At 40.6% G+C, this 10,279-nt stretch overlaps 1 protein-coding gene across 10 annotated transcripts in view; it reads right to left on the bottom strand.

The window, feature by feature from the left end:
* grm3 (glutamate receptor, metabotropic 3) overlaps positions 1-10,279 on the bottom strand; it is a 48,663-nt gene that overhangs the window by 18,182 nt on the left and 20,202 nt on the right. For 7 of the 10 annotated variants that reach the window (XM_014339069.2, XM_042227499.1, XM_005939285.3 and 4 more), the window contains 2 exons: positions 3,986-4,537; positions 2,761-2,904 (listed from right to left, as the gene is read on the bottom strand). In XM_014339069.2, coding sequence (XP_014194555.1) covers positions 2,761-2,904; positions 3,986-4,297 — 456 coding nt within the window. In that variant the 5' untranslated portion in view covers positions 4,298-4,537. Of the gene's footprint in view, positions 1-2,760; positions 2,905-3,985; positions 4,541-5,197; positions 5,279-10,279 lie in introns of those variants that run through there. The other 3 variants (XM_042227495.1, XM_042227496.1, XM_042227494.1) reach the window with 2 other exon arrangements.

Genomic DNA, 10,279 nt, shown 5'->3' with positions numbered 1-10,279 from the left:
CTCACATTGTTGTGGAGGAACTCTGACAAACCTCTTTACAAAGGTGCTTCAGTTCACTGAGGTTTGTGGGCATTCATTCATGCACAGCTCTCTTGAGGTCCCACCACAGCAATCAGGTTGCAGTTTCAACTTTGACTGGATCAACGCAGCACATTGATTCTTTCCTTTTCAGTCATTCTGTTGTGGATTTGCTGCTGTGGCCTGTACTCAATGTCCTGTTGCACGACCCAACTTCAGTCAAGCTGTCGGTCAGACAGCCTCAAATTTGTCTTTCGAATATTCTGGTACACAGAGGACCTCATGTTTTACTCAGTGACTATAAGTTGTTCAGGTCCTGTGGCTGTAAATAAAAAAAGCCCAAATCATCACTCCTCCACCACCGTGCTTGACAGTTGGTATGAGGCGTTTATGCTGATGTGCTGTGTTTGTTTTTTCCATTTAGCAAACTTAAGCTGTGTTGCCATAGCCATTTTAGAAAGCAGAGGCATAGATTAAAGATGTGGTTACATTTGATGGTGCTCAGTTAATCAGGTGTATTTGATAAGCACCACTTGGCTGCTACTTACACGTTTAATTCGTATAGAAGCAGAACTTCCACAGGAAGGTGTGTTTCGCTTTTCACAGGACAAACAGCGGATAAAATGAAGGGCTGTACCAAGGCTTGGCAGAAGAAAGGCAATGGTAAAGTTAAAACAAAGTGGAACTGAGAATCAGCACAAGGAATGTTTATGGGGTTGAAATATATAAAAACAATAGCATCAGTTTGAAATTGCTAAAGCTTCTTGCGCTTAGTTATTTAAAGTTGGTGTAAGTGTTTATCTGTTTTAAGTGATCTTTAACCTTTGACTGCAAGGCACTTAATCAAATATTTTTAATAAAAGCTGAGAAAATTTTTTTTTTTTCCATATGGAAAATGGCAACATATATTGAAGATCTCTGCTTGTAGAAGTTGCTTCTTGCGTAACATAAAAGAAAACACAGCAAGTACATATGCACATGGTGAATCATTTATTAGTGACGGGTGCCTGAGCTCTAGTAGCGTCTATATTGCATTCCCTTTTACTATTGATTGGGCTATGGTCATGTTCTGTTTATTGCAGTTTCAATCACAGGTGTCACACAAACAGTAGAGATACGACTGGAAGACATCCTCGCGCTCACAAAGGCATGTAAACATACACAATCAAACATGCACAGGCACCCACAAATAAACACAAACTACACAGCCATTCTGTTCCCGCCTCAGTTTAATCCTGTTAGAGCGCATCAGTCTGTGCTTTTCTATATTTCATTCATAGCTCAGCTGATGAGCTGTTTTGACAACATGTCAGAATCTCATTAGACTAATAATGCAGAAGATTAGAGCACACGCTCACATACATACACCGATGTGCGCCAGAACAGGCCGACACTTACGCCAACACCTGCGCTGACATACACAAGCACGCACGCACTGATGGCTGCTTATAGTTCTGCAGGCAGGTTTTATGGGTTTAAGATGGCACTAGACTTAAATGTCACGGAAGGTCACGCTGCAAAATGTAACCGCATTGCTCCATTACCTGCCACTGAACAATGACCAGCTACCTAAGAGGGCTGTGTGTAGGGACACGGGGAGTTTACTCTGTTAGCGAAAGCTGCCTTCTTCCCTTGTGAGAGAGAGAGGGAAGAGAAAAATGCATAGGAATGGGCTGGATGTGGATATGGAAAGAAATGAAAGTAAAGGACGGAAAAAATGGTGCAGAGGAGGGGTTCTGTGGGTTTTCTCCTCGGAATGCAAGTCACACACATGCACACACAGAGACATATACACAGAGACATGAATGAGTAGAGGGGAGGAATCATGCTCGCTAAGTAAATGCCTTCAAGGCACTGGAGTTTAGTTGTGCATGGTTAAACATAAAATAATTCCCTATTACTTCATTTGGAAGCCACAGACAGACTGGCCAAGTACAAAGGCATGAAGGAGTAGCTAGATTAGCTTCACTGGCATTAGATCACAAAACAGCACACAGTTCAGGTCTTGTAAACACGGTTGCTGTTTAGATTAAAAAAAAACCCCCAAAACAAAACGATAAAAAAAAACCAGCAACAAAGGCCAACAAAAACGAGCCGCAAGAAAACAAAGCATAATTATGTCTGATGAAGGACAAGAGGCAGTGCAGATGTGTTAACAATGGCTGCCCCAGGAAGGAGGAGGAGGAAAAGAAGGGGGCTGAGGTCAGCATACACTGAGATCTCCCCAAATAGCCGGGAGGGATGCCTCAGAATGCATATAAATATGGAGGGAAAAAAAGGGAAGCAGGAAGTTATGAGAAGTGAGAGAGCAAAGATTTAGAGGAGAAAAAAAAAGCAATATATGAAACGGAAGAGAGAGAAAAAGACAGGGCAGGGTGAGAAAGAAAAGACAGAGAGACAGTTTCAGAGATTAGGGATTTAAGGACTGATAGGAGGAGGCTTTTGTGCAGTCACAGAGGAGTAAGGGAGAAGGAGGTTTTATGCTAAACTATGCAAATTACATATTTCTATGACAAGAGCTACACGGGCTGGGAAAACACACAAGAGCACACCGATGGAGCTTGATTCTAAGAAATCGACATACACATACATACACAGTCACATAAATATGAAAACAGCAGAAATGGAAAATGTCACTTTAACCCTTGGTCACGGGAGAATAAGCAAAAACTTAATGAGAAAGTTAAAAGTAGATGATCACAGTGATTGTTGTTTGTATAACTACTTCTGTACTTTTGTTACCTGTATAGAGACACTGCTAAAAGATCCTCCTATGACTCCTGCGATTGCAAGCGGGCTGTCGTCCTGCAAAGCATATGATCCATCGGGACAGATGAACTCTGTGTCGTCCACCTTGGTGAGAGAGGCTCTTACGAACTCCAGAGCCTGGGCAACACAGAGACACAGATATTTTAGAACAAGTGTAATGGATCATGTAGGGTACAATATGGTCTATGTTTTCTATTAACTCTTAATCAGCCTTTGAAGTATTTTTGCTGTAATGAATGTGCTACATAAATAAAAGTTGAATACGTTGAGGTTATTTTTTAATGCAAAGTTTCTCTCTTCTCTAAGGACAATGAAAATCTATTGCTTCACACATGAGGTTGATTCATTTCAGTACAGGGTCCAAATTGTAAATTAACTCATACGAGACCAAGGCAGATTATACTGTATTTAAACTGCTGTGGGAAACAAGTTATAAATCCACAACCTGTTTAGAGAAACCAGATGTCAACAATTCAAGGTTTATGCAATCAGTCACAGAGCTCATTGCGTAAGATCACTAGATGCATCATACCTAAATAGCTCAGCAATAAGAAGATTTTTTTGAAGATAACAATCCTTGAGGGGAAAGTGCCATCCTTTCTTTTTATCTGGCTCATTTCCCCCATCGAAAATAGCTTCAATCTATCTTTCTCATCACGGATTTGCTGTTATCATTCAAGGCAATATCCTTTTTCCTTTGTGAATAAAATAGAATTTTGAGGTACGTTTACTTCACCTGAATATTACCTTTTAATGAGAGCCTATAGTTTTACTCGATTTAAAATGGAAACGTTGCACATTTAACTTCTGAGGCCAAAAATTACTTAGATGAGCAACTTTTTAAAGACAAAATATAGCAAAAGTTCAAGTCGCCCAGGAGCACAAAACAACTAATTAGATTTTAACTGTGCTGTACCTAAAACGTTACATCAGCATTCACATGGATTATCCCGATATTTCACCAATGTGCTTTTGTGGGGATTTGATTACTTTCAGTGCTGTCATGTGTTTACCTTTAATGTCCTTTAAACTGACTTTGACTTACATATGTAAGATATGATTATGATGCGACCTAATTTTGTGGTAGTGAGACTAAATTTTAGGTGTGTGGGAAAACTACCATATGGCAGAAAATTACATTTGTACACTGTCTAGATTCATCATCTGCCATTGATGCACAATGGCAATCTTCACCCACCTGTTCAAGTGCATAGGTATCTCTGGAGCAGGTATCAAGAATGTGGACCCCTAGGGAGACCCCTGGTAGCAAAGCTTTGTCCGAGTTGATTCTGTCTATGGCAAACAGCATGGCCTCCAGCCTCTGGATCCCTCTGTCCTCATTAACACGGCCACATTCCTCCATGCCAGCTCCTTTTTCATGCACTGGAAACAGGCCGCCGAGCACCAGGTCACCCTCGATGCGGATCTCCCGACGTGACTGGGGTGGGTCTGACAGCAAAACGCCTTGACACATCATGACCAAAACAAGAAAGGGAATGCGGGCCACCATGTTGTGCTCAGGGAGGATTGTCAGAACGCAAGAACAGGCGTGACAGAGAGCGAGACAGAGGGAAGCGAAGGGCTAAGGGTTAAGGTTAGGGGTGAGGGGTTACAAGTGAAGTGGACAGTGCTCAGTGGGGTTGAGTCAGGCAGCGGCCGTGGATTCTTGGGTTGTTTTGTGGCCCATGAAACGGTCAGGGAGAACTGAACTGGACCGCACATGGAGGGGCACACCATCTGGGCATCAGTTCTGCTTGCAGAAGAAGGGAGAAGAGAGGAGGAGAAAAGAGAGGAGGGAAGAAGAGTGGGATATAAGTTTGTCAGTCCACATGCCACAGGGTAAATCTAAAAGCTGAAATACTTTTTGTGGTACAATGAAGTAGAAAGACAGCAAAGTAGACATTTTAGTGGAGTTTGGGGACACTGCTAACAAGGGCTCAGTCATTTCTGCTTTACAGGCAAAGCAAGGCCATGACTAACAGGGATATGGAATTGTTTGGAGATTTTACCCCACTCTTCTCCAACCTCCTCCTCCCTTACATCACCCAGTAAACTTTCTTATTGTAAGTGTGCACATGTGTGTGCGCGCGTATGTGTGTGTGTGTGGGGTGTCTGCCCCTGGTTGTATCAGGATAAGCCAGCTTAGATGGCTGGTTGATACACGAGCCAAGTCTTCTCATGCCACAGATCAGAAAAGCTTCTCTAATCTCATCTCTGTTCCAGCAATTCTCCGCTTGTCCATGAGTTTATACCCCTAAGTATATGTGTGCATGTGTGTGTGTGTGTGTGTGTTATCAGATTTATTGCTCCCCCTCTCCCTTGCATAATTACAGAGTGAGGGCTGAATGCATTTTACCATGAAAGAAGCTGTCTGACAACAATGAGGCCAACAACAGCTGATGCTACTTACTCAGCTTACGACTCAATTAAAGCTGTGTTTTGACTGTTTTCTTCACTAATGTGCTCCACCTCCATTTTTGTCAAAGCCGGCCTAAAATATATGAAATATATGAGCTAAATGTTAAAGACGGTACTCTACAGATTTTGCAGTTTACATGTTTGGACAGTATAACCCATGTGAGTATAAAGGTAAGAAATATACAAGAGCTTCTGTAGCTCTGGAGGGGTTTTATCCTGTAAAAATACTTTAGCTTTAGCAGCATCCATGCATTGCAAGCTGAAGTGCAGAGCTGTGGGCATTTGCAAGGCAAATAATCTGTTGGGAGTCATTAAGGTTAGTGTACTGAGATCAGTATTTTAACAAGTAAAGAAACGGCACCTAGATATATTATGTGTACTATTACAATGCATCACTATGCCGTTTGCATTTAGAACAGGTATCTTGTCATCCTAAATCTTAGTATATAATAATGTATGCCAAGTGTGCTGTAATAGAGCAAATCAACTTCCCTACAGCTAGGCAATGTCTCTAGCTTTTTTAGGGATCATCAGAATATATGGAGTTAGGGAGCTGACAATTAAGGAACTGTTCGTTCCACAATAAAAAACACTGTTTGTAACTCATCATCAATTTTTGCTTACCAACCTCCCTCGGGTGTGTGGGAAAGCAATTTTTTTCCAGCAAATGTCCAAAACAACATATTTTATGTTTCAAGATCAAGTGAAAAAGCTCATACAGTAGCCATTGTGATAGGAAAAACGGCAGGTGGCACTGACTTGGTAGGTCAGCAAAACCTTTACCACAGTTTGCAGTTAGTTAATAGTCAGTGTTGTTTCTTTTAACCACAACAAAACACATTAAGTTGCTGACGAATTGCTTTTGTTTCTAAATCTTTATGGCAGATGTTGTCACATGTCACCAGTACAAAATGATGTATAACATCAGAAGTATAGAGAACACTGAATACTATCAACACTGAAAGGCCTTTACAATTATTGGATGGATTTCCCTAGTGCTAGTAGAAATTAACCAGTGCTTCTCCCTTTGAGGTTGACATTTTTGGAAAATGAATAGTCTGAACTAGTGGATTAATTGATATAAAATTTCACAATGTAATGTTCTTTTTTTTATTTTTTCCAGAGGAAGCACTATGATACCTTTGATTAGTATTTAATCTACTTAACAAATGTTCATATGACAAACACTCAAAAGTAACTTGTTTAGTATGGTATAGAACTCCTAAACATCAGCATGCTGGTTTTAAAATAACAACACACAGCCATGCTGCTGGAGGAATCCAACAGGGTGGGAGGAGGTTGTGGGATGCTCTCACTCACTTGTTTTCATTTCATATGTCACTGCTATTCCACAAAACGAATGACTGATTTCATGCCAACATGCAGTGCTCAAGGAAAAAGGGGACTGAACCTCACATCTGAACCAGTTCTCAAAGGATACAAAGAGCCTTTGTGTGTTCTGTTCTGTTCAGGGTTCTTTACTGACAGGTCACTGTCTGCTTAATTTAACTAGTCTTGTACTATGGCCTTCCACTTCTGAAACAGCTTAAGAAAAAGGCGCAGGTTATTCTACCTCTAAGATAATCCCCTTTGTGAGATGTTGCTGCAGAGGCACTGAATGATCTGTATGGAGCCATTGTCACACAGGAGATATTCTGACTTCTGTAACTTAAAATCTGTGCTACCAAAACTTTTTCTGCATTTCACCTGCATAACCAGAGGCAAAAACCTCGCCTTACTTTGGGAAATCCAACTACCTGTCAGTGCTCTTGCTTCATGCCTGCAAGCAGAAAGTGAAATGCTTGCAGCCGACTGTGAGGACAATGCCAAGGCCACATTAAAGCAGCATGGGCCCCAGGGCTACAATTTTTTCAAGGTTAGTGGAATGGTCAGTGACTATCTTAAATTCTTTGTGAATATCCATATTCTAGTGCTACTCGTTCTTACCCAACAACAACATTTGATACGTGTGCAAATGTATGTGTGTGTGTGTGTGTGTGTGTGTGTGTGTGTGTGTGTGTGTGTGTGTGTGTGTGTGTATTTGGACAGAATTTACCACTAATTTTAAATCAAGAAACAAGAAACATTACCAAATATCCAGGTCTATCAAAACCTAGTGTAGCTATCAACATCTGGGCCTCTCTCCCAGATGAGTTGAGCAATTTCTATACTAATTTTAAAGCTCACAACAAGCACCCCAGAGCCCACCCAATGGGGCTGGTCTACAGGTGACAGAAACAGATCTTAAAACTTCTCAAAGGATAAGGACTCAGATTTTCTTGCATTGCTGCTATCCTCCACACATTATTTATTATGTTATTTACCTACTGTTCCAGGTGATGCTATATCATTTCCTTGCACACTGCTTTAGTACACCTTGAAATCAAAAATACATAAATTACATTTCTGTTTATTGATTACAGATTTGCTTTCAATACAATTTTCTGGGAAGCAGTTCCTAGACTGTGAGAATAGGTAAACCATTCTCATCTACAATGCATGCCTTAGGGCTGCTTTCTGAGTCCCCTAGAGTACAGTCTGTTTACACAGAAATGTGTTGCCAAATATGACAACAATAGAATCATAAAATTTGCAGATGACGCCACAGAGATGAGACTAATAAGCAACAGTGGTGAGAGGCACTATAGAGAGCAAGTGGAAGACCTAACCATATAGCGTAAAGAGAAAAACCTCTCCCCAAATATCAATAAAACAAAAGAAATCATTTAGAAAGATCAAAGAAAATCATATTCTTATTTCCATCAGTTGGTCATCTCTTGTGGACAGTTTTAGATTTCTAGGTTTACACATCACAGACACCCTCACATTGTTGCTCCACATTAACTGCATTCAATAAGGCACAGCAGAGATTGTATTCCGAGGGTTTCAAGAATTTTGGCATGAGTATCTTGTGTACTTTTAATGGAGTGCCATCGGGAGTGTCTTGACAGGCTTATTCGTAGTGTGGTTTGGCAAACTGACAGCTTAGGATGGCTGCCTGAAAGAACCACAAAGTTAGTAGCAAGAATGGTTTGGTCTAACTTCATAATGATTAGACCAAACAAACAGACCCAAACTTTACCACCAGCAGTGCATTTTATGTTTTTGTACTATCTCGCCCATTGCCTGTGTCCTTTGTCTTAAGGCAGTCAGGCCATAAAAATGTGATTGTGTGACTAATTTGAATGAAGATAATGTTGACCTTGAACTTTCTAACAGATTGAAATGATACTGTTTCGCTATCTCGCAACGATGTTATTTAGTCGTCCCAGTATTCCAAGTATCATCTTTAAGATGAATAGTTTTTTGCTACTGCCAAATCTTTCGGCCAATCCTTAAACATCATGAACAAGAAACATGATTAATTCACAAACCAGTTTTATTTAGATGATCAAGCATACCCTGGGAGTGGGTATAGGTTTGTGTAGCGCCGTACGATCCAAGCATAATCGCTCCACTGTGGCCTTCTTTTCGCATGGATAGCATGCATTCTACGGGCATCGTGTTTAGTAAGTCTTCAACTGTCAGACTGTCATGGCAGCAAGAACAGCAAAGGATTACAGCGAAGGTGTTTACAAAATGACGCTAGCAAATTTAGGCTTTATTTAAATGATGGAGGTAGCTTCTGGGTCTGAAGTCTGCATTTTTTTCTAACATCCAGTCTTGGGGGATATTACAAATCTGTGCTAGTGTAAGCACCTGTATATTTGAGGTCCGCTGGTTTATTGACTAATGCTGGTGCATTCTGATAGGTTCTAACAGTATAGGCACATGGGAACAAGGTCACTGCAAATGTTAGCTGCTCTATTTATTAAGACCTAGCATGTGTAAGTTAGCAATAATGCATGCAAGAGTAGGCTAATGAGACAAAACTTGTCCTGCTTTTAGGAGGCTGGTCTAGCGGCTTGTGTTTTATATCAGATATTTTTTTTACTTCATTTGAGAGGGACTTGAATTTATATTTTGCATCAGAGCACTTTAATCTTCCCAAGACCCATGTGAAACAATACTACACATCAGTAAAAAGAAATTATGCTTACTTGCTTACTTACTTACTAACTAGCTAAATGCAAATTACTTTGAAGGGATAATCAATGTATGCTTTTTATGATGATTTATGGCTAAAACACCTAAAAAAACACTTAGAAAGTTATTTCAACAAACCTAGATCCTTGTGAAGAATCTTAAAAAGCATACATTGTCCCAGAACAAGCTGGCAGTTTATGATTTCATTGCATAATGCAAGTGTTGCAGAAGGTACGACCTCAAGAAGACTTCCCTGGAATTCTTCAATTGAACAAAAAGACCGATTTGTTCACTTAAAAATGTGTAAAGTGTTTAAAGTAACAGATAATTTGCTCATGGACACATAAAGGTATCAACAGGATACAGGTTACAGGATTCTTGATGTGTTGGTAGCACAATTTGGAAATACAAGACTGTCAAAAAAACCTTACATGCCTTAAATAAATTACACTCACCTGCCACTTTATTAGGTACACCTTATGAGGTGGTACGTGCTACTAGCATGTTGGACCCCCTTTTGCATTCAGAACTGTCCTAAGTCTTTTTGGCATAGATTCAGCAAGGTGCTGGAAACATTTTTATGTCCATATTGACCTGACCGCTTTATGAAGTTGCAGTATATTTGTCAGCCACACATCAGTGATGTGAATCGCCTGCTCTACAGCATCCAAAGGTGCTCTGTTGGTTTGAGATCTGGTGACCGTAGAGGCCCTTTGAGTATCTCACTGTCTTGTTTAGGAAACCAGTCTGAGATGGTCTGAGCTTTGTCACATGGGAGGTTGTCCTGCTGGAAACAGCCATTAGGATAACACTGTGGTCATAAAGGTCATAATGAACATTGGTTGGCAACGATCAAGTGGACTGTGTCATTTAAATCAAACTCAGTGGGTAGTAAAGCTCGCAAAGCGTATCCCCTGCACCGTTACATTTGCAGGTGCAAATTATCCCCTCATATTCCTGTTGTTAGCTAACAGAAGTGGCACCCGGTGTGGTCATCTGGTGCTGTTGGTTACCTAACAGCTCAGGGCAGTCTGGCCATTGTCCTCTG

This window comes from Haplochromis burtoni, unplaced genomic scaffold (genome assembly GCF_018398535.1).
Source record: "Haplochromis burtoni strain Fernald_Lab_line unplaced genomic scaffold, NCSU_Asbu1 Contig_264, whole genome shotgun sequence".
Taxonomy (NCBI): Eukaryota; Metazoa; Chordata; class Actinopteri; order Cichliformes; family Cichlidae; genus Haplochromis; species Haplochromis burtoni.
Note: the sequence above shows the minus strand (reverse complement) of the source record. Positions and strands in the feature narration are given on the sequence as shown.